General features: G+C 44.5%; 1 protein-coding gene across 5 annotated transcripts in view; it reads right to left on the minus strand.

Annotated features, from left to right (window-relative positions):
• NFATC1 (nuclear factor of activated T cells 1) overlaps nucleotides 1–25,098 on the minus strand; it is a gene marked incomplete at its 5' end in the record, with an annotated part of 110,230 nt that overhangs the window by 79,366 nt on the left and 5,766 nt on the right. For all 5 annotated transcript variants that reach the window (XM_083865349.1, XM_083865353.1, XM_083865351.1 and 2 more), the window contains 2 exons: nucleotides 11,709–11,868; nucleotides 20,937–22,035. In XM_083865349.1, the coding sequence (XP_083721475.1) occupies nucleotides 11,709–11,868; nucleotides 20,937–22,035 (1,259 nt within the window). The remainder of the gene's footprint in view (nucleotides 1–11,708; nucleotides 11,869–20,936; nucleotides 22,036–25,098) is intronic.

Below are 25,098 nucleotides of genomic sequence, written 5' to 3' on the forward strand. Positions count from 1 at the left end.
TTTGCACTGCATTCCCTTGCTCTTTGCAAAGTCTCTCCAACCTGCTTCCATCTCAGCCGGGGCTCTTGCAGCCAGCAGTGGGGCTGTGCCAGTTCACATATTTTAAGGTTTTCCTCACAACCGTGAGGGATTAGAAAATGAGGCTTTGATGTATTCAGGTCATGTGCTTGAGATTACTTGTGTACCAAGATGCTAGCACATGTGCCTGCAAGTTGTGGTCTAAATTTGTTTGTCCCTGGAAGCTCAAGTTTGCAGCTGTGGGTGGAGTTTGTGTACAAGTCTACGACTGTATGCCAGTTTGTGGTCAGTAACTCTCCATAACCTGTATTCAGTAACAATGTTTGAGTCTATATCGCAGAATATTATATTATTGCAGAGTAAGGGCCACAGCACACTAGGTGCACATAATGAAAACAACATCACTGCAAAAAAGGTGGTTGAAAATTTATTTGTTACCCATTTAGAAAATTATTTTAGGATTATTAAGGATTGATTGAAAAATGACATCTAGAATTCTTTCTTTTTGCAACTGCATATTCTAAGCAATTTCATGAGTTCCTGCACCTAAGATAGAGATTTACATATTTTATGTAGCTTTTTTTTAAATTCCGATATGACAGGTACTATCTAAATATTCTTCTACATATAAACAAGACTGATCCATGCTGCATTGTGTTACAACCAGACTAAATATTCTTCACTGAAAAGGAGGTGTTACAAGATCTCAATACGTAGTTCTGCAAGAGGAGGCAGTATTTTTGGGGAGTTTTGCCATTTTTCCAACAAGTGAGATCTTCTTTTGACTTCTCCAAGAGGAAAAACCAGACTGACCCATACCAGTTACCAGGAGCTTCTTCAGCACTTCACAACTCCTAGACATGCTATTCCTGTTCAAGTCAGTAAGAGTTTTACAGCTAAATCTAACCCTGCATGCTTTGCCAATTTTCTCTGGTGATTTTGTCCCAGAAATGCGGGCACTTGGTACATATATACAAGTGAGACTGTATTAAAACCCACAGCAGGTAGAAATAATACAGCCCAGGGAAGTTCTTTTTTTGACTCTGCTCATAATCAAAGCTATGCACAAAGCACAATGAGGCACAGTAAATAACGACATTTCACACAGACAAGCACGAAAATCTTCCAAAACAAAGAAAATTAAATTATCTTTCAACTAAAGAGCACACTGCAATGAAAGACTAAATGAGCAGTTCTAATTAAAACCATGCTGTGAATCTCCTACTTTCCACCACACAAAAAAATCAGCTAGTATTTGTGCATGTACAGCCACCCTCCAAAACCAGTCAAGCAGCTTTCCATCCAAACAATGCAAGACACAGCATCTCAGAGCTGCGAAACATATTGAAATTATTTCCATAGCAATCATAACAACAACACATAAGGCCAGGCTATGCAGGGAGGGGGGGTGGCAGCAGGAGCTCAGCCCCTCACCGGCCCCGGTGCTGCCTGCTGGGAGCACGCACCAGCATCCATCCACTTGGCCTCATCCATCCCCTTGGCCACATCCATCCTCTTGGCCTGTGGCTGCATCTGGTGCCCTGCTGCCCTGTGCATCGGTGCTCGCCTTGGCAATGGTCAGTCTCATCCAGAACAGGCACTCGCATCCCTTCCCTGCCCGTGCTCACATCCCAGCGTGCGCATGCAGGAGAGTCAAGCCGCTGCTAGTTGCGGTCGCAGGTGAGCACAAGCAGCATCTTGGGGTGCAAGCCCTGCTCAAGCTTCCAAATCCTGACATGTCGCAACCATCTGAGGCTCAGGTGTCTCTGCTTGCAGCGCTAAACCAAGCAGCTGCCCAAGGTGAAAATGCTAAGAGAGGGATGAAAACTCGGGACAAACCCTCTATGCCTGAGCCGCACCGGGGCTTTGTGCATAGCTTGTCTCAGAGACAAAACATGATCTCTCTCCCACCCCGCTCCCCTCTAGCTATTTATCTGTTTATGCAGTCATGATGTGCTGCAGGCTTCCCGAGGGCGAGCCACTGTCCTTCCACAGGCAGAGAGCCGAGGGGACAGGAACAGCTCATTAAGCACAGCAAGTGTGGGCACCCACGTCCTGCGGGGAAGACGCACGCTGACACTGCTGTCTTCATGGTACCACAGGGAAAGCAAGCACATAAATACAGTAGACTTCACTGAACAGTCCAAATTGTTGACTTGGATCACGTGAAGAAAGGTACACTTTGCCCAAAGTAATGGGAATATTTTGCAGAGATGGAAAGCTTGGCTCCAGTATCATCACACCTGAGTTGCTACCAAGACATCCAGTAAAAGCTTCAGAGACTTCATGGCCATTAGATGTGGACAGGCACAATGGTGGCAGAACAAAAACAAGAGACAGTCATCCTGAGGGATCCCAAAATCAAAGGGATTGAAGACAGAGGAAAAGGAGGATCCAGTTAGCACCATTCACCCAAAAACCATCAAAAGGAAGTAGTAATGTATAGGGAACCTGAAACTGATTCCCAAAAAGCATCAGATTTTTAAGAGGGAAAACCTGAAAAGCAGCGAAGAGGCCTGCAAGAACAGAATGCAGCTACTGCAACTTGCTCCCCTTTATCATGCTATTTTTGGGATGTTCACAGTCCCACACACTCACGCCTGACACCCAATCTCTTTTAACACACGTGTCAAGGCAGCGAAAATGTCTTACGCCAGATTTTGCAGCCAAGTAACTTGAGTGACAATACATTGCACAATTAATTACCAGTTAATCAATGTATTCTTGCTTAGTAGAAAACTTTAGCACATATTCAACATCTAATCCCACTTTATGAAAGTTTAAGGACGTATTTAAGTGCTTGGTTTCACTGTAACAGATCACTTTGCTCCACCTCTCATGCATTCCCTCCCCCTCTCATTACACGGGACTGGACCAGCAGTATTTCTACACGAGTAGGATTCCAAGTGGCAAGGGAGCAGTTCTCTTTCTCGTGAGGACTGTGGGTTTTTGCCAGGATTCATATTTGGCTGTAACACCACGTTATCAGTGCCCCAAAGAGCAAAACTCATCGAGGGAGAGAGACTCCAGTCTGTAACTCCCTGAAACGTACCCACACTGTGCCTGCAAGTGCTGTTTACTGCATTTGAAACCTAGGCAGCAGACTTTTAAATCCCAGTGTGCATAATGTCTGCATGCAAACCAAAAGCAGGAGTTCCTTTGCTTTATTGGGTATTGAAACATTAAAAACAGGTGTTTAAAAACTGCATTACAAATCTGTCTGCAACCTATATTATTTTTACCATGTGTAAGTAAATTGATCACTAGCATGTTTCAACTGTTTCAGTGAAAATATGCAACTCCTGCTGAATTATTTCTTAAACATGTGGACAGAGGAGAAAGTTTATTTGATTTCACTGCACTGACAGCCTGCAACAAATTTTATTTCTGTGTACGTATACAGCAGATGCTGTAATGGATCATCTCCCTTTCATGGCATGTATCAAAGAAGAACTCAAGTTATTCTTCACAAGGAAAGAAGTTATAAACCCCTACTCACAATGGAAGATGCAATGTACTTTGAGAGAGCAACTGAGTAATTTGACACCATATTTTCCACTGATTCAGCCTGTTAGTTGAAATAATGACTAATTAAAATGGAAAAATCTTTATTATAACTACATACACTGATATTCCAGATCACAAGGTGTGTTACAGATGTAATTTTTAAATTTTTTACTCTTCTTACATATAAAAATTAGAAAGTAAAAAAACAGAAATTCCATTGGAGTTAGGTTGGTGTGAAAGGGATCTGAAATATGAACTGTCCCCCATTATATCTTCATATAGAATGCAGGCAATATAATTTTCATGAAATATGTTTTATGTAATTTGGAGTACCAAGAAAAAAAAAATGTTTGCCCTGAGAGATTACTTTTAGGAATAGAGGACAGATGTCTAGTTCCCAAAGCAGACTTGTAAAAAATTAATCGCCTGCCTCATGCAGGTTAGCAGTATTTGGCAGGTAGGTTAGCTCAGCTCATAATGAAGCATCTGGCTTCTGGTAAAGCTGCATTTTAATTTTAACTGTGTTTCATTTCAGATTTTGGGTGCATGTTAACGTGCAATAATCTGGCAAGTCTGGAGCAGATTTGCTGGTTGGGAACTTTGGTGTAGGTCTTCTCAACTACAACCAAAACTAAGTCAAGTGACAACTGTGGTTCATTCCCAGACCACAGCCTCATATATCACCTGAACCTTCATGAAAAGCTATTTTAATTCCAGTTGTCAACACCACACCCATCCAGTCTTATTTTCTCAAAAATGGCTAAACTAAGAGTCAGCAAACCCCTAAGCATGTGCTTGAACTAAGCAGGCTAAGCTGTCTGACTTCTGGTGTGCCCAAATACAGCTTTGAATGTAATTTGGTTTTAGTTTGGTGGGTTTTTTTGGTGGTTTTTTTGTTGGTTTTTTTTTTTTTTTTAATTTGAGGTCTGGTAATTTGAGGCAAGCAAAAGATCTACCCATGTTGTATTTCTCCTTAGAAAAGTGGGTAGCCATTTCTAGCAGTACTGGTAGCCTCTTCTGGCCAATCAGAAGCATCTGCATCTCTGCCTTCTGATTCTGTGACAGAGCAAGAGACATGGCATCTGCAACTTTTACCAGAAGTAATGCAACATTAAGCACAGGAAAAAAAGGATGGAATGGGCAAGAAAAAGTATCTCACTCTAATGGTCAAGGATGAGTCCCGATTCCTGCCTGAAAAGTAGTAATACACATTTTAGAGGTACACTTCCAAAATTATGATGAATTTCCCTTTTAGAAAACATGAAGAAAAAACCCTCCATCCACAGGGAAAGCAGTTCACCAAGTTAAAAGGATTCAGCACAAGGTCTGAGGAAAACTAAATGAGGAATCAGAGAGGACTACTACACTTATGTTCTGCCTTTCTTGACCTTGCAGAGACTTCTATCACGCTGGTTGTAGACACTCAGGGTGCATGTGCTGCTGGGTGCATCTGCTTCCCAGCCTGGGAAGACAAGGGAAGCAGAAAGGATGGCTCTGTGAGCAGTGCTGGAGATCAAGATGACTCCTCCGCTTCCTCCCTAATCTAGAAGGTCTTTGCTATATCAGCTGCCCCCAGAGGACAGCTAGAAAATACCCCACACAGTGACATGCCACTGACTCCCTTATTGCAAAGAAGAAGACAGAAAGAAAACCAGGAGAGGTCAATGGAAAGGACAGTTGGGAGCTGGATGTCATCACCCCCTTTCCCAAGGGAATGGAGACAGCACCAGCGGAGGAATGGGAAGGCCTTCAATCCTCTCCTCTTTCAAGGCCATATTCAACTTCTGCTTTGCCTGCAGCCACTGAGTCCAAACTGGAGGCAAACCTAGGGCTGAAGCCTTCAGACTGGAAAGCCAGATTGAACATCTCAGCATCCTAACAGCCGGGACACGTACTGCGGCGTCCATCATACTGAGCGTGGGCGAGGTATCATTTTTAACAGAGAGCAGAGTGCATCCCCCAAGCACTGGCTGATGGAAACCTCATTTTTCATTTGTAAAGGGCTGTTGCATCAAACAGCATAGGCCTGTGCCCAGCATGGCTCATAAATCAGAACTGAAGTCGTATTTTCAGGGTCATGAAATCTTCTCTAGCTGACAGCAGCACACTTTCCAGGATGGCTCCCTTCTGGACTTACCCCTCCTCAGAGAGGCCACAAGCTAGTGATACAGCTGTGCTTGTGGAGTTATTCTGTAGGACCAACTTCATGTGAAACCCAAAAATGAGAAATTCTTTCCTTTCCAAAATACACTCTTCTTAAAAAAAAAAAAAAAAAAAAAAAAATCCAACAAAAAAAAAACCGTGATGAAAAGCTTTCAATGGGCATTCTTCCATTTGCTGGATTTATAGAAGCAATAGCAGCCTTAAAACATCTGCCAAATCATTCTACTTTTCAGTTTTGATTATCTGTCTGCTAGTTTGAGGTTTTGCTTTAACTATACAGATGCAAGAAGTGAGAAAGCCATTCAGCTCAGATTTACTCTTAAGAAGTACCGGCTGTCTAAAACAAGGCTATAAAATGTAGGCTCCCTGTCTGGTTTGTTGTGTGATTGCATGGCTTTGTGCTATTAATTGCAACCTGGCTAACAGGTGCTTGCTGATGTCTTTATATGCCCACCATAAGGAAGGATTATATTTCCATCTGAACAAAAGGGTGATGCTGCCTTCTAAAAAGAAGCTAAGAGCAGCACAGAGAGGAAGTCTGCTGTGGCATGATGAGTTGAATCACTGCTTACTAACAAGAATATGCCCTCTGCTCTGCCCTAATATACCCAGAGAAGGAAGGGGAAAGCAGCTAACACTGTTTTTTCCACATCCTCTCCTCTTGCTCAGGTGTCAGATGGCCATGAGCTGGACCCACCAGGAACTGTTTTTTCTTTCTAATCCCCTTGACTCACTCGGCAATGGTGGCAGCTCTGTTGTTTAAAACAAACTTGCAGCAGTGGACCCCTACCAAGAAAAGCACTTATGAACACACTGCAGGTCCCATTCAATGGGTCTCGCCATGGTTTCACTCTTGCTGTGCAGCACCAGAGCATTGCTGCAAAGGATTCAGCCTGCTCTGTCTGAAAGAGCCTTCCTCTTGGCTTCCTTATACCTTCATCTTCTTCCTGTCATCAGTAGTGAACGCCTCTTTCCAGTCTTTTCCTTTAGCTCTTCAGTTCTCTCATTCCCATCTAGCCTAGGACTGTCTGACCTCGTGCTGTTGGCTGTGGGTGAAGCCAGGTGTATGAGAGATGCTGATCAGAGTGTGATGCCCTCTGAAGTTACACTGCTTTGTCAGTGAGGCTTTCTATTCCTCAAGGAGTTTGCAAAAAGTATTCTTCGTTGTTTATAGGTCTGAAGATGAAAGGGCTCTGGCAGATACCTGTGGTGGCCAGCACCCGCACTGGGACTTTCTGCTTGTTATCCAAAAGCAACAAAACCAACTGATCCATGGGAAACAAACAATAAGACACTCCATGTGTTGCTGAGGTGCAAAAATAACTCAGGGGCATATTGGTGTCTAATTATGGTGATCTGGAGATGTACAGTGATTGCCATGGAGGAGAGTCTGACACTTGTTAGTCATAAGGGGATTTAAAATTCCCAATGTATGCCTCAAGGCCTTTGAAAATCAGACCCGAAATGCCTACTAGGTATCTTGTCAAGAAAGGACACAGGTGACTCTTGTGAGCAAATCTCCTGGCACAGACATTTTGACTATGTAAATCAGCAGACAAATAATTGTGTTTTGCCTGTAAAATGATGGAGTTCAGACTATTCAGCTCTTCACAGGCTCAGATGAAATTTTGTATTGGAGCACAGGAGCCATACACAACCTCTACTATCTCACTCAAAGAGGTACAGTGAAAGAAAGACAAGGCAGCATTCACTGTATATTCCATATTAACTTAACTTTTCTAGAGGAAAACAAATTCTGGATAGTACTGGTTTACTAAGATAAAGAAGTAAAACCCTTACAACTCCTTTTCTTTGCTTTTTCTAACCAATTTATCTACTTCATGTCAGGAGTGATCTTGAAGAGAATTCATGGCATATTTTGTGTCAAAAAGTTTAATAATAATCATGGCTTTTGAAAGTGCTTACTAGACCACTCTGTGCACTTGAATATCTTTTTTCACCATTGAGTACAATCTTCTATGGGAGTACATCATGCCCTTTAATTAAACATTCTTGAGTATTTGGATTTTATCTCACAGATACACCACACCCTGCTTGTAAAAATTCCATCTCAGGCAGTCAAAGTGCTTGACTTACTTTAAAGATGAGTTATTAATTAGAGTATCTACAGACCATGCATTTATAATCTGGTGCCATCCCTCCCTGGGGAACCCAAACTTTTATCTTTTATTTTGGATTACTTACCTGCAGTTGAAACAGAGCCATCACTGGCTGGAATGCAAACCCCATCTTGTGCAACTCCTCACCACTACTCTCAAAATGAAGAATTGGGAGATAGATCCAAATGGAGGACATTTTTAAGATGTTCTGGATGTAAAGCCCTTGAATTGTATTCACCTCAGTTAAAGTACGTCTGTAGCTACATAATGCTGTGGGTTTCCTAAATCACCCATTCACTTTGTTTTGCTTTGTTTGAAAAATCCTCACCTGAGCCATGAACTCTTGAGAAGGAGTAGCTGCCAGCAGGATGCTAACAGACAGGATTTTGCTCCTCAGCCTGATCCCAGGTATATCTGTCACCTGACACAACACGCAGTTTCCCAATGCCTGATGCCAGCCAGGGCACTGTCCCTGTTCTGACTCAGAGGTGGGAGTACTCCAGTCTGAAATCACCAAAGGCAACAGCAACTCACAAAATACTTCCCCAAGCCAAGGGGTGAAAGCCAGTGCCAGCCGTGAGCTCACCAGCACCGCTCCCCAGCACCACTCGCTTGCCAATCCTCTGCGGCATTTTTAGCTCGCCAGGCGCGCCGGCTCATCCCACTCTCCCAACATTTAGCAATCGGGAACGGCGATAGCTTGGAGCTGCCATGGCAGCCAAACACCCAAACAGGCAAAAGCAAAATGTGTGAGAGAGGAATATTGTGTTACCAGGCTCATGAGCCTTCACAGGCAACTTGAAGCGCTCCAACCCGTATCATTCCTAAGTGCAGTGGGGAAGGTGCTGCCATTCTACAGAAGGAAATCCACAGGAAATCCTGCTGGCATGAAATACGAAATTTGCCTGGGAGATGGCCCATGGAGCTTCCAGTGAGCAAGTCCCATACATGACGCAGAGATGATGAGGAGCAAGTGGTGGACATACCACTGCCACAGAGAGCCCCAGCACACACCAGGTTTGCCCTTTGTGCGGGTCAGTGTGAGCTCCTCAGGCAGCCTGCCATGCTCAGCTCTGCCTGTCCCTTCCCATCCTCATGTTTGGGAGAGAAAAGCAATCCCATACAATGGGTACCATTGTGCACAGTGCCGGCTCCTCAGCTTTACACGTGGCCCTCTCCATCTACACAGAAAAGTCACCAGCCTGAAGGAGCCAAGGAAAAAACTGGTCCCCAAGCTTGGACTTCATGTCATACCCATGAGAGACTCCTGCCCTTTTATGCTACTGCTCTCCTCATCCAGCATGATTGCCTCAGAAACCTTTGATCCTCAGACATTCCACCTCCTAAAAGAAGAGATGGATCAGCAGCAAGGAAGCTAAATGTTGCCTGAGAAAAATAGATAAACCTGCTCCAGTTGCAGAGAGAGCAACCTCCTGGCAATTTTGCTTGGGAACCATGCCATGAACAGTGGATGCTTTTTGGATTTCCTTCTCCTCTGCCTTAGCATGCCCAACAGATTTGTGGAGGTATTAATGTGAGAACATCTCCTACTTTGGGAAGCAAGATGCCAGCGAGAGGGGGTTTGAAACAAAGAGAGAGGAAAACAGAGAAAGGAGAGAGACCTCATCCATATTCTCTTCTTGTTGAAGGTAAAGGGGGAAGAGCTTTAACAACAGCAGAATTAAAGCAAGTTTACCCAAAGTACCGACATAAGAAAGACCTGACTGTCAACATGGGAAACGTTTAACAGAAAAGGGTAGTACAAGAAATGAAAGCTGTTTTCCCTGAGTCAACAGAATAGAAAACACCAGAAATATTAAAGAGCAAAAAGCTTGATCCAAAATCTTTCTCCTGAAGACACTCAGATTTGAGCTTACATCTGGGTTTGAACTTCAAAACTTGAGCTCCTTTCTGTATAACCCAGTGGGATGAATCAAACCTGACCCAAACAGCTGCAATGTCTGGAAATGCGCTGATGATTCTGAGATGCATTTTTCAGGTTTTGCCAGTCACCAATTTAACAGAAATTACTCCCTAGATTTCCTCCTCCTCCTCCATTTATATATACTTTTGTTTTTCAGGTACTTCTTTATTTGTGAGTACTTACTATTTCTCTTACAAAAATTATTTAGAAATACTTCCTTTCTTTTCTGAAGTACTTTTAATCCATCCATCTATTCACCTCTGGTCAAAGTCAGAACTTTTATGCACTTCTTCAAACAGATAACTGGTCATGATGGCAATGTCAGCACGGAAAAGCTTTTTCTGCACCTCTTTATGTTTCTGTTCTTTTTGGGGAAAAGGATGTTTGGGTTGTAATAAAAGGACTGAAAAATACATTAATCCTTATTAAGCTGGTAGAGCCAATTGACAGGGCTGGGACTGTCTGCTTCCTCCTCTCTGCCTTCATGCCCTTCCGTAATTTCCTCTCCTCTCTTCTGACACTTGTTTGTGTTTGGAAGCAGCATGCTCCCTCCTGACAGACTGAGACGGGATGAGAGGGGAAATATCTGGACACATTTAGTCCAATTAAATGTTGGCATCACATTCAGTCTTTCCAAAATGCACATAAGAAACTGTAAGTGCCAAGCTAGCCATTGCATATTGATGCCTCCCCATTTGCATTTCCCTGCATCAAGCCACAAACAGAGTAAGCATTAATTGTAAACAAGCATGTCTGCCACAAGTCCCTCTTTAATATCATTCACAAATGTTCTGCTAAAACCTTTCAACTTCCAGCAGACAACTTCCATAATCCCAAGTCACTGACGCGTTCTGGCAGAGCTAAAGTGTATTTGCTGCCGACAACTCCCCTCACTTTCCTTTTCCAGCCGAGGCAGCAGCACACATTCACACAGCAGCATTCTCTGCCCAGCGTCATCCCAGCCTCCCACTGTTCCTTCCACAGGCGTGTTTGCTAACAGGGGCTTACAGCAAATAAACAAACATGCACAGCCCTGCACGTGTGGTCCGTACATCATCTTGAGCCATCTGGGCTTTCAACAAGCCACTGCTCCTGCCGCATGGCTTGTGGCACGAGCCCAAGCAGTGCGAGCATGGCAACAGTGCCCCGGCTTCCTGTGGCATCTGGGCAGTGATAAAACCTGGGGTCTGCTGCACAGAGGGTCACAGCCCTGATGGGTGGCACTGGGAGTTTAACTGCTGGGTGAGAAAGCAGCAGCTGAGGAGGGACAGGCACTGTCTCCCACTCTCTCCCACTACTTTTTCTTGTTCTTCCTACTCCTTTTGAGAAAAGCCCTTTAAAAATTAATGAGACTACTCATATAAACAAATTAAGGGTCAGTTTAGAGTGTTATTAAATTAAATGCTTTATGCAGAGTAACCAAGGAGCTTGGTAGAATTCATGAAACTAGATTCAGACCTCAGATGCTTTCCAGAGCAGCTGGAAGGGTTTTAGAAACTGAACAGAAGAAACTCTAAAAGCCTTTGCTCAGAGCTCACTGCAACATCCAAACCAGTGACATACTTCTACATCACTGCTACAGCTCTGCACTCCAACATGCATTCACAGTTCTGATTAGATCCAACTGCAAGTTAAGGACTAAATGTACTGAGGCACGTCCCCAGCTGATTTCAGTATAAACCGCATGTCTGGAGCCTGACTGCACAAATAGGTCCATGGTCACCACTTGCCAGCTGAACACTTGCTGAGCCCTACACAGAGCAGCAATCCACCCTGTATTCACATTGCTCTTGCACTGTTTTCACCAAAGGCTTGGTCCACCCAGTTTGAAACATGTTCTAAGGTGTGCTCACATGCAGGAATCTCTGAGGACAGGAAAAATCTCCAAAATTACTTTTTGGTTTTAGAGAAGAAACGACACTCACTACAGAGCACTGAGATAAACAACCTGCACTGCTCTTTCCATGGTTTGGTACCTGCACGATGGGGTGGCCCCCTGCAGATGCCTTCACAGCCCCTCGACTGCCTTCTGTCTCGTAATGAGCTCGGTGGTGGGATTTCGGCTGCACTTCGATACGTAGTTCGTAAGGTCCTGAGTGAGATGGCAGCTGCCAATCAAGAGCAGGCAGGGATGGGCTACAATGGAAAGGAAAACAGATTTAAAATTAACATCACTATCACAAGCTACAAGCAGGCAGCGCTATTACTTTAGACACCGTGGTCCTGCAGTTCATCCTTCACCATCTTACAGTTAAAATTTCATCGACAAGGATAATTTCATGACATAAGTAATTTAGAAGGTAATGGCTATTTTAGAAAGATTTATGGGCCAAGAATATCTGTTGGACCAGATGTTATCTGATTTGTATCCAAAACTGAAATTTTTTAAGACACAGGTTACAAGTATCTTACATATTAACTCTCGAAGCAAAAGAAAAAAAGGCAGAAAGACACTAGGTCGTTTTAGGAAGAAGATTTCTGCTGTGAAAGTGAATGCCAAACCAGTTTGGCATTTAATGAATCTAATGGGTTTCAACAAATCTGCTGTGTTTACAGGGGGTTGAAAGAAGAAAAAAAAGCTATTTCCCTGCTTCATTCCCAACACAAAGAATTTCTGAAAGCCTCAAGGCAAAGCTGATCTCTTCTGGGTTAATGCATTGCAAAGGAGAAAGCTCTGAAGTCAGAACTTGCTTATGAATCCTACTGATAGTGATGAGCAAGCCTGCAGAAAATGCAGCTCACTCTTCTGGCTCAACACTGACTCTGCAATTAACTAAAATAATAAGGACTCATTACCATCAAGCAGCCTGACACATGCAATGGTAGGGAAATGGTATTCTTAGAAATCCTCTTTCAGTATAAAACCATGCTTGAAAATAGCTGGGAGATCTCTAAGAAATGCCAAGTTGATGCTTTGAAAGAAAAGAAACAAAGACAGTAGAAGCAGCAGCCCTGAGACAGACTTATTAATCCTAAAATTGAAGAAATAAGCTTTACAATTAAAACGCTAATTTCACATCCAATCTATATTCTTTCCTTCGGTGAATTCTCTTCACTGAGGGTCCTTCAAAAGTCTTTACAAGTAGTTAAACAGCACAACTGCAACACACACCCCTGCCCTTTTATGTAAAATTTTATTACTTCTCCTATCAGCCTGGAGAAGATAACCTAGGCAAGCAGAAAATTGTTGCCCTTTGTAGGTGCCATGAGCCAGAGCTCCCTGGAACTGTGAGAGGATTTGTGCCACCACAGCCTGCAGGTGAGGCCTCATCAGCTCTCCCCACCCTGTGAGGAGGCTGGGCACTGGGGATTGACTGGATCCTTGCCTCACTGCTGCAGCCCAGGAGCAAGAACAGTCTGAGCAGCAGGGATCAGGGCTGAAATCCTTCCTTTCCCTGTGAGCTGCCTGATGGAAAAAGGATGTGCAGAAGCCCCCACACTGGATGTGTATACTACAAACACATGTTCAGCTGGAGGCTGGATACTCCATGTTACCATCCCAGTGATCCACACTCAGTGCACTTGTGGCTTCTCAGGCATTACAGCTCTCAGCAGCCCTGCTGGCTCCACTGCAGAGCAGGACTTCTACCGCTAGCACGGGCACATTTTGCTTTGCTTTTTGGGTTTTTGTGAGTGCTTACTCAGCCCTGTATCATGAGCATATTGAACTCACATCTGCTACTGCCTGTGTGTATATGCACTGCTGAGACTTCAGGTGGTGCTAAGTTTCCCTACATTATCTTTCTTCATCGTTTACAAGTCTGAGCCATGTATTTGTACGCCTAGGGACAGGCACTATACACATTACAGGGGTCAGCTGGAGTCACCAAGTCCCATCTGGAGTGAGGACCAGGATCACCTTTGCTTGCTGGGCACCTCCTGCCCAGGACAGGTCACTGGCAAGTTGCAGGCTCCAAACATCAAACTGTTCTGTTCTCCAGCCTTCAGGACGTGGAGCCCAACAACAGAGGAAGAGAAGTATCCATCTCTGCTCACCCTAAGTGGGGGCTTATCTAAAAGAAAGATGCTGTCTCTGTGCAAGTTCTGAGCTTCCATGAATATCTGGAGTCAGGAGAAGCCAGAGGGGGCACTCTCTCCACCGGCAAGATCCTGCCAGGGACAAACTCTGAATTGTCCTTCTGCCCCTCCACACATGGAAGCCCCTGCCTCAGCTACAGGCAGGATGTTGCACCTTCTGAGCTCCTGTGCAAGCCTTTTCCCCAAACTGGCCAGGGCTCACTCTGGAGGTGAGGGGAAGCTCTTCTGCTACTACACACCCATACAAGGAATGAAGAGCCAGCAGAAAATTATGGACAAATGGCCATTGTATGTAGCCACTGCTCTTTGCCTAGCACTTTAGGTACACATATTTTAGTCTGAAAAAAAAAATCTGGATGAAGCATATTTGAGTAATGATAAATGACAAAGAATAGAGCAAAACAGCTGTGTCTCTCCTGGTGATGATCAGCACACATTTTTAAACAGATGTTTCTGGTTTTAAGTAAATTCTCACTTGATGGATTTTTTTTCTGAGGAGACAACATCTATCAGATTAGAAATTTTTAACACTTAATTAAAAAGGACAACTCTGACTGACAGCATGTAGCCCTCAAGTGAAGAGGGTTGGTTTTTTTAAGATACGTAAAAGTTTTGTAATTAATGACATCTCTTTAAAAAAAGAGAACCAAACTAAAAACATTCCCCCCTTTCAAATCAGCACCTGAAAATGTTAGTATAATTAAGTTGTAAAATTCATGTTCTCAAATGAAGTCTGAAAATAAACATAGGTTTGCTGTTAGCCTCACATCTACAATCAGAATTCCAGAGCACCACCTGCCCAATTATAAATTGGCAGTTAATGGGAGCTTTCCTGATAAAGGAAGCAAAGTGATGCATTTAGCAGTGTCATGGACTGGGGCTGTCAGAGCTATTTCCTATGTTAGGTTATCTTCATCATGCACTTAATTTTCTGCAGCTGAATGTGGTTAAAGGAAAAGGCCACCAAACAAATGGTGTAGTGGTAAAATCAAATCTGGTTGCTGCAAACATTAATTTGAAAAGCTCCAAACTACCTCATCAAGCTAGTGTCACGTGGAGGCGAGAAGAGCCTCAGCACAGCAGTCAAGGAGAGGAATAAAAGGTCTTCATGCAGTCTTCCTATCACATACACATCAGTGTTTTTCCCTCAGATTTTCCACCAACTGAAAACCTGTCCCATTCTTTTTTACACCCTAATAAATCTCACTGTAGTCCTCCTAAATGCTGTAATGAGGTATGGTTGCTTCAAGGCAGGTTCACAAAACCTGGTGCTAGGCTGTAGAAAACTGGCTCAATATAACTCCATCCTACATAAATCAGATTAAAAACCAGATGAATAGTGATTTATTTTGCATACACCAGATACACAATATGATTAAATCAAAAACAGATTATCCAGTCTGGCTGACTTCTGCCTTTAGCAGAAAGATTTATCAAGTTACAAAAAAACAGGAAAAAAAAAAAAAGAAAGAGACTAAGCAGCCCACTAGAATATAGACGGGGAGGAAACAAAGCCAAAAACTTCTGCTAAACTTTGTAAAGGTGTTTAAACTCCACTTTCACATGACTGCTATCCATTTGGGAATTAAATTATCATTATGCTTTCTAAGCTACTAGGTGCCCAAGGCCACTTGAAAAAGAGATTCACAAACATTTTTGTGCCAAACTGCAAAAGGTATAAGAACAACTGCCAGTCTCACCCTGGGACTAGCCCTGCTCTTGGCCAAGTCCTACAGCATGGAGTCACCTACCCCAGACAGCTGCCTGAGAGTGGCATAAGCCACGGCCTAGACAGAGAAGGTGCTCAGTGTCTGTCAGCACCCAAAGTGAAGTGAGTTACCTAAAAGGAGTACAGCTGAGACGAGGTGCCCTGTGCTAAATTTAGTTTTTTCTGACAAGGAGTTTTCCTATAGACGCAAAAACACAAACTAGATAAACAATAGGGCTGCTGAAACTTTTACCGGGCTGCTAGCTTGAATCTGCTCCAACTCTGTACCAAATGCAAATATGGTTACAATTTATTATTTATTACTTGTCTCACATTGAAGTGGACGCCTGTGAAAGATCCCTGTGTGCGATTTTGAAAGAGTAAGAAAACAAAGGTGATGGCTATGTGTCCACCAACTTGATTGTGGTCAGAAAAATACACCTGCTTTATATTTCACCTATGACTTAACGGGGGCAGATTTTACTCTCTTTTTTTTTTTTTTTTAAATTTCCTGTCTGACAATTGAGCAATCTGGCTGTGAGCTGTTAAAATAGATGCTGTGTCCCACCCCAGACTTGGCTGTATTTTGCTGGCATGTGGAGCAAGTAGCTCCTCCATGAAGTGCATGAGGTGCACTGGAATTCCTCATGCTGAAGTCTGAAAACATGAGTTGTCGTCATTCTCCCACATAATATTTCACCCTTCTGTCCTAAAAATTCACACTCAGAGGTTGGGTTACATGGGAAGCTTCACATTTGATGGCTTAGGGAAAGGACAAGAAACTATCGCTGCAGGAATGGAGATAACAAGTGGCTGGCATCACATTTCTGCTTATTCTGAATTTAGAATCCTGGGGTGTTAAAATGAGCTGGTGAAGGAAGGCCATTAATAAGATGCTTACAGGGTTGTTTGAATGAACTGAAAAACAGTTAGGAGAAAGCGTGGGGAGGATGAAATCAAACAAACAAAAATATATCAGTTTACTGAGACAGGCTTCCAAGTAGTCTTCAGCCTTATGGTACAGCAACCAAATGTAATAAAAAGTCACTGCTACATGATGGCAAAACAAACGTGTTGAAAGCATCCAAACATCCATGTTCAGCAGGAATACAGCAGAAAAGAGAAAAAGGTTAGCGGCATTTTGGGCTCTTCCCTGTCCACTTCCCAGCCAGCCCCCCAATTAACACCAATGAGTCCCAGGAGATGGTCACTGCCACACAGCCACAAGTCCCCACTTCACTGAGTCTTGCCCAGACAGCCCTGCCTTTGCTTTGTCTGAGGAACTTCCTCTCGCCTGCCATAAACACGCAAGTTCGCCATGGATGCACAGGTCAGCAAATCCGGCGCTGCTGCACCACTGACTATCTCATCTCATTTCATCTCATCTCATCTCATCTTAAGATTGCTGGTGCCTTTTTGTTGAGAAACTTAACTTTTCCCAAGTAGGGTTGTCCTCTATCTCATGATCTGGAACAAAACACCTCTAAAAACCAAAAACAAGCAAACAAACAAAACCCCCCCACAAAATCAAAAGCATCTGAAAGGTCCACAAATCGAAAGAAAGAAGAAAAATATCTGCAACATTTTAAAATCATAGTTTGTAAGGAAATGATATCATTTGGGGCCTCAACTTTTGCATGCGTGCAAAAGTTTAATACTGTCAAGAGTCCCAAAAGCAGAATCAAAAAAATCCACAAAAAAACCCAAAAAAAAGTTCACTGATGCAGACAAAAGTCAAATATGCTTTTGCAACTTGCAAAGAGGTATCCAACCATACATTCGCTAGGTACAAACTTCAGTCCCCATATGTAAAACCACATAACCACGTGCCTGTGAGGTCAAAAACATACGTGCATATTTTTGAGGTTGAAAAAGAGACTGCAGCTAAAGAAAATGTGGCTTTTGACTGTTGAAAAAAATAAACTGTGGAAGAAAACACCATAGGGAGCTTTTAAAAGTCACCTGTCTATTTCTGGAAACTCCTTTTGGTGTGGTAGACCTCATATATGCCATATGCCCAACCAACAAACCCAACCATTTCTCTTTCTCTTGAAAAACACTATGTTTAGTCCAAGTTCAAGTGTTAAAGGCCAACACACTCCTTGGATTAAATCGATAACACTTCATATAAATACAATGCATTACTTTTCAAAGAGTAAGAAACTGCCTCCAGGAAATCTGGGTTGTGTTTAGTCAAATACAGCAGGTGAAGAGGAAGTCATATTGTGCAAGATACTCAGAAACGTGGCACTTTGGTGAATGCCTAAACTTTCTGTTGTGATATAGGGGATTTAGGACCTGCTTTTGAGCAGGTACAGAATGCAAAAACTGGGATTTTAGTTTGGAAGTAGCCATTAACCATGCCCCCATAGCCGAGGGCAGAAGTCCAGTATTGTACTTTCATTTTGGCTTTGACATTTTTGTCCACAAGACATTCTGCATTGCACAGCACTGAGGTGAGATGAAGAAACGGCACAGAAGGAACAGCACTGACACAGCAAGGATTTGAGAAACACAGAGCATCACCTGCTTGTACAGTAAGTGCCCAGTGGAGCGCTTCCCTTAAAATTATTTGCTGCAGTAACTCTAAGAGACATACTACAGACTTGTTGCATTTGAGTGAGACAACACAATGCACAAATACCAAAATAAATAAGAGATCTTGAAGACAGAAGCTGGAAGAGAGCTTCACAAAGACCATTACTTGACTCTCTGCATCACAATTTACCTCCAGGGCTTTTTGAGGCAGACTGGTATACTTAGATAACTCATTTCGGCCTAGAAATGATTCCCATTGTTACCTTGGAGTTTGTTCCAATGCTTCCCCTGAAATCTCTACCAGATCTTTAAGTATTTTCTACATCCAAAGATGTGGTGCAAGGCCCTGGGCTGCAACCAAAGGACTGCAAACAAACCCCACCAGCCCTGTGCACCTCAAGCCTCAGCTGCGGGGTCAGGCTCTGCCCTCCCACCCTGTGTTGTGATCCTCTGCACCCAGCATGCCGAGTCCCGTGCAGGGACAGTCACATGTTCATAGTCTGGAGGAAGATGTGTGAGCTCAGATCTGCACCACAGAGCCCACAGCCTGGGGACTGGGCTGAGCATGCGAGCTCACGAAACACATAAAGACTCTATTTCTGTTAAGGCAGGCATTGTTATACTCTCATTATATACTCTTATTATTCCCCTGCTCCAGCATTTGAAAAGCCTAAAGTGGACTGAACTTTAATTACGACAAATTAAAAGCTTCATCAATATTAGTAACAATAGCAAAAAGCCATTTCCTTTTTAGGCTGATGCCCACTATAAAACCTTGGGAAAGGAGACAGCACTCAGCCGATGGTGTGTGCCTGAGCCCGCTCCCTCCTGCTCCCAAAGAGATGGGAATGCAAGAGAGGGAGGGAAAGGCGTCAGTGATTTTCCAAGGCATGCTGGCTTTTGATGAAAACTCTACCGCATATTCAGGAAGAGACAGAGGAGGTAATCAAATCTGGTTATCTCAAAATCATTATGACCGGGTAGATTTTGGAGTCTGAGTTGTTTGTTGGAATCCACCCCTCCAGCCCTCACGTTTGAAATAGAACAGATGTGTAACATAACAGGAAAAAAATCCAGCTCTGTTGTGACAAATTCTTGACCAATTTTTTTGGAAAGATTTAAAATAACAGTTTCTGTTGCGTAGGCTGTGATCCTATTGACGTCCGTGCTCAGTTGCCCAGCACTTTCATATACATAAAACGAGAGGTATTTTTGGTGGAAGGAAGCGCTGTCAGTGTAGCTGATTGGTAAAATAACTTAAAAATCACATTTCAACAGTAACTTCCAACTGCCCTAGAGCACGAGCTAATGAGATCACATGGAAACATATTGCAAACCAGGAAACATATTTTACACAAGACCAAAACAGTGGAAAAAATGTTAAATACACAACATAGTGGGGCTTCGTTCTGTGCACTTCACCTTTCTTGTTTGTGTTAGCGCGCAGGCACGCCGGGTGCCTCCTGACGGACCGCGGCACAGCGCCTACGGCCGCTTGCTGCAACGGAAAGATAAAAGCCTGTTTGGGCAAACTGTCCTATTCCTGCCCTTGAAGCCATCAGCAAAAAGCTGCCCCCAACACAACAGCCAAGGGCCGGCCTCTCTGATGAACGTGAGCTACTTGGCACTGCAGTGGGTGAACGTAAAAGGCTTTTTCTAAGTAAATGGGAAGGCTCTGAAGGATTTTCCTGGTGTTAGAAGTCTCTACCCCAGCACTGGAAGGCAGTGAGTGCCTAACTCTGGGTGGCCAGACCCAAAGGGGCTGCTGCGTTTCCCAGCCCTGAATCGAGCCAGGGTCTTCAAAGGAGCTTGGCAATGCAGAGGAGAATGAGAACGATGAGGAAGGGGAGTGTGCTGTAACATAAAGAGCCATGGACCACTCCACCTCAGTTTTGGGAGACAGCACACAGCAGAGAGGTGGTGGCTAAAGAAAGGTGAGACTGACAAGGCTGGGAACCAGGGAGCACATCACTAATTAAAACACTACAGCTACACACTTACTGCTTTCATTTTGAGAAAGGCAGCTTCACTGTCAAGAGCAAGAAGCCAGGTGTGCTTGGGGAGGAGGAGGAAAGGGGGTGACCATCGCAACCAGAGACTAGGAACAGCCCACCACCCGTTGGAAAGCTGAACTATTTTCCTGCACCACATGCTTCTGCATCTTACAGCTTCCAGAAGACTCCAAAATAAAGTCTATAACTACGACAGAAAGAGAATGCAATGAATGTAACTCAGATTTCAGCTGTTCTGTGCTGCTTCCTACCCAGAGCCCTGTTGTGATAAATAAATTTGATGAACAGATTGAAGCACTATCAGCTGAAAAATGAGATTTTCTTCTTTAAACAGAAGTAGTGGGGAAGGCAGAAAAAACCAGAGAATCACTGCCCACTAGAGACCGAAAAAGATTGATAGACGGCCTTCAGATGACCTGAAATAATTTCTGACCTAAGCTGAAATAATTCACAAGAGAACCATATTCTTACTTAACTTATATCCACCGTGCACAAAGCATAAATGTAAAAGGCCCTGCAACAGTCACCATAATGTGACCATATCCTTGTCCAGCAATATAAAAATACTGAGACATAATAAACTTTAAGTAAAGCCACAGGTTTGACGGCACGGAATTGTCCTGCTCCCTGAGCTTCTGAACACCTGATTTCCGGACATCCCAGCCTGGGAAGTTGATAATTAGTTACAACCTATGCATAGCCAGCTCCTAGAACAGCCTCTTTTACCCTTCAAGGCTTGACTCATGGTCACACCACACCAACAACAGAGGCAGTGTCACAAGACACAGTTAAGTGGAGTGAGTGGATGGGCAGATTTGGCAGGAAACAGAGACAGGAAGGGGAAGGAGGAAACAAAATCATGCAATAGAGATACTACTGGAATTTCCCTCTTAGTCGGAATTCCTTACCTCATGTAGGATGTTGGAGATAGAGGCTTTGGTTTGGCCCACTGGTAGGGATGCTGTGGCACAGACAGGTACTGCTCGCAGAAGTTTCCTTTCCTGATGTGCTGAAAGCTGGAGAAGTCTTCTGGTGACAAATCAGCGGTTGGCGATATGGTCCCATGATCCTCGCCAGCCGGTTCAGTTTTGAGAGTCATGGATGGGGTGTGATCAATGGCGGTCTTCCTCGACTTGATGGGAATCCCATCGTTCATATCGATGGTGCTGTCAGTGGTGAGGGCGTTGATGGCAGCGACGATGGCGGAGCTGGTGTACTGGTTTGTGTTCCCCAGCCACGTGTCATCCGTGACACTCACCCGCGGCGAGTTTTGTGGAGAAGGAGTGGGGGAGTGGTGTGGGGAATAGGAGGTCTGCCGGCCATTGAGGCTGTACTTCCTCTTGTTGCAGGGAGACGGAGGCCTGGAGTTGCGAGCCCCCAGCCAGTTCTCCTCTGTGATGCTCGTTCTGGGAGACGTTGATGGAGAATGCCTTGGAGAACTGAGCAAAGTACAGGCCACCATGCTGCGCTGGTAGCCCTCCTCTGTGTCGGTGGTCTTCGGAGAGACACACGGGGACTGCCACGGAGAGGTCTGAGGTGAAGTGTATGGATATGAGTAGTTGGACTCATAGGAAGACGCTTCGGAGTTGCAGCTTCTGGAAGACAAGCTACTCGCTGGACTGAGGCAGGACGGGTCTCTGTAGGCCTCGATGTTCGGCAAGTTCAAAGTGGCAGTGGAAGGTGACCGCTTGGCGTTGGGGATGGCCTCCTCCACCTCATCGTGGAAAAACTGGTTGTTGTTATGATGCAATCCCATGTAAGACGTGATCTCAATTCTGGGGCTCTCCAGGGCTGGAGCCCCATTAGGTCTCATGTTTGGTGGCAGGTAGTACTCGGAGGCTCCGCTGTCAATGTGTCCTCCATATCCAGAGGGATGGTTTGTCGAGGGGACAACTGAAATGACGGGATTTGATGTCTGCAGGCCATGACATGGAGTTGACAATGAGGAATGTGCCACATTTAGAGGCAAGCCAGCATTTACATTTGAAGATGCATAATTATAGTGTTCTGGAAGAAACAAACAAACAACAAAGAATGACATGAGGTGCTGCACAAATATACTCACTTAGTAACAAGCCCAGCTGAAATGGAGGGACATGGCACAACACACAAAAGCACAGCTCTCCTTAACAATCCAGCCCACAGGAGTGCCACGCTGGGGGAGAGGCTGCAGACTAGCATCCTTGGAAATGCCACTAACTGAACAGAACAAGACATCTTGGGATGGGGGATGTGCACAGACAGAGCTGGTCTTGAGGACATGGCTCTCAGGTGAACCTTCAGAGCAAAAAACCCGAGTCTTCAAATAATATTTTTTCAGGATTCTGGAAGACTGCAGCATTCAGAGATGCAACTCAAGAGATGTTTTTTTACATAAGTGAGCCTAACTCCCTCCCTGAAACATTAGAATACACAAAAAACTGGATGAAAAAACCAAAAGTGGCAGCAGACTAAAGCAAAGAACAAAATCAACTGCATTCTGTTAAAAAAATTTATACACAACCGAAAATTCCATTACAGCAAGTTTCCAACTGGTTCCAGTTAACTAGGATTTTGGAAAAAGATGGATCTATTGATCTGCCCTGGTTTCTGGGACCACTTATCCTCCAGCCCAACTGGCAGAGCCCAGGTGAAGGATAAACATGGATGTCTCACTACTCAGCGACAGCTGAAATTCCACTGAAATTGCCGGTTCCTGCGCACGCCACATCAAGCGCTGCCAGCAGTGTGCTCTGGGCCAGCTCTCCAACCATTTAACACTGCCGGGTGTATAAAAGCAAGAGCAGAGTTGAACAGCCACTGTGGAAAACCTGGAAGGTGACAGATCATATCACAGCCTTGTGCCAATGGGCTCCCTGACCGAGCACAGGGAACAACGTGCCCTTTGCATGCCTCCACCTCTGCTGCTCTACAAGGACCAGTGTCTCAAAGATGGTCCACATGGGATCATCTCTGCCTCACCTTCTGTCTGCCTGCTGAAGGGACTCCTTCAGCTCTGCTCCTCTGTCCCAGGGATGCATATGTGACTCTTTTTTGCCACCTAGAGATCCTGGTGGGCTGCCCATGGGGGAAATGAGCAGCCCTCACAAAGGACAACATGTCCCTGGTGTTCCAGGCTGTGGTAGGATAAGGAATCATCATCTATTCTTTCTGACATAGGGAGGCTCTGTGTCACCAGGACACATGAGCCAGACACATAAGCCCTAATGCCAGTATCTCTTACTTTACTGGGAAAAGAGAGCAAAACCTTTGTATCAGGGACGACTGCTGAACTCTAAGTTTGGGTAACATTGGTGTACAGGTTCCTTTCAGCAGTTTGGAAATGCACCCAGCTGCAGCTCCAGCCTCAAGTTGTGTTTGCAATGCACCAGCCTTCCCTGAGGTTTATTATGGCAGCAGCATCACTTTCCTGCAGGACAGAGGGAAACTCTACATCCCCCGTGGCCACAGCTAGTCCACATGGGAAACCTGTCCCTTTCCATCCCAGGAGGCAAGTTCCCTTGGCAGTCACCTTACGCACTTTACCTCGGAAGATACGGAAAGGCTGTGTTAATTACTGCAGCTGCTATTCCCAAGGCGACCAGGGAGCTCTGCAAATGCAAACGAGCCTCCGAGCTGGTAACTAGCACAGCCAGCTATTCTCTTTCTCTTGTTTATCAGCTCAGCCCTCTCTGGTGTCATCCACCTGTGATCCCACGCTCACCTTTCTTGCTGGTAATGACTCCAAGGCAAACGGTACTTAGGAAAAATTAATGTGCTGTGGCAGCTTCACAGCAACTCCAGCTGATGTATGTCATAGCAGGTAACAGTCAGGAATGATGAGCAACAACGCCTTTTGAACTCGCTCTCTAGTCTGCCCTCAGATGCTGGCCATTTGCTCAGGAAGGGTCATTAAATTACACTGCAGTGTGCCACAAATAACACTGGATTATTCAAAACATGCTGCAGCTTCATGCTGTATTCAAACAACCGGGGGGCAGGAAATATAGCAAAAGAGGTGCTACTTGACAAAATCCAACTGCATTGGTCATATAGAGGTGCAGATCTGCCTGGGGGATCAGAATCCCCTCCTTCCAAAATCAGTTCCCTTTTGTTGCTGCCCTGCCACTTGGCTGCACCACCCAGCGTCACCACAACCACCACCACTTCTCTCCTGCCCTTCATGGAAAAAATCCCTGACATGATACAACAGTGGTAAGACCTTATCTGTTTTAGAAATGAGCTCAGAGAAAGGGTCTCGAGTAGTGCCTTCAGGGCAGCTTCAGCCCCTTCCTGAAGGGGCTGCTTCCCCCAGCTCCAGAAGAAAGGTGATGTCCATGGCACCACACTGCTGCTGGGATACTGGCTACGCTCTTTTTCCACATACCCTTCCACAGCCTCCTGCTCTGGCATACAGCCGGAAGGCACTGGTGACATGGCACAGCTGGGAACCTCCCACGGCCAGTCCCTACCATGCAGGCGGACAGCCCAGGCAAGGGACCGAGGGCTCGGCAGGCTGCTCCTGCCCTGCACCCAAAGGTGGGCTTTGCCTCTGCTGGCTGCAGGATCCCTGCTTTTAGATCTTGTATTAAAAATAAGTAGGTAAATAAACAAAATAACAGGGCTAAGTACTGTGAGCCCAGCAGTTTGCTGAAATCCTAATGCATGACTAGGGTGCCCAGGCTGAATAGGCAGTACACAGCTCAGAGGAGCCTTTGGAATCCAGTTTAAAAAAAATAAATAAATTAAAAGACAGCTCAAGTGCTATGAGCAACAAGTTCCCTAATTCACATGACAATGAACAGTCACTTTTAGAACTATTATGCATTTTTTTAAAGCCAACTTTTCAAGGGCCAAGAAAAATAACATCATACAACTCATAAAATAGTACACAAAATAGAAAGATACAAGATACAGAGCCTTCCAAACATATTTAGGTATCGTAAAATTACAGGCAACATGTAGAAAATATGTCCACCAAATATAAAAGCCTCAAAGCCAGAACTAGGAACAAGACAGAAACCTTGGTTTGTGGGCTAAAAACCACCAGCTACGATTTCTGAAAAAGCTCATTCTCCAAAACTTCCATAT

The sequence above is a fragment of the Zosterops lateralis genome (genome assembly GCF_965231275.1).
Source record: "Zosterops lateralis genome assembly, chromosome: 1".
Taxonomy (NCBI): Eukaryota; Metazoa; Chordata; class Aves; order Passeriformes; family Zosteropidae; genus Zosterops; species Zosterops lateralis.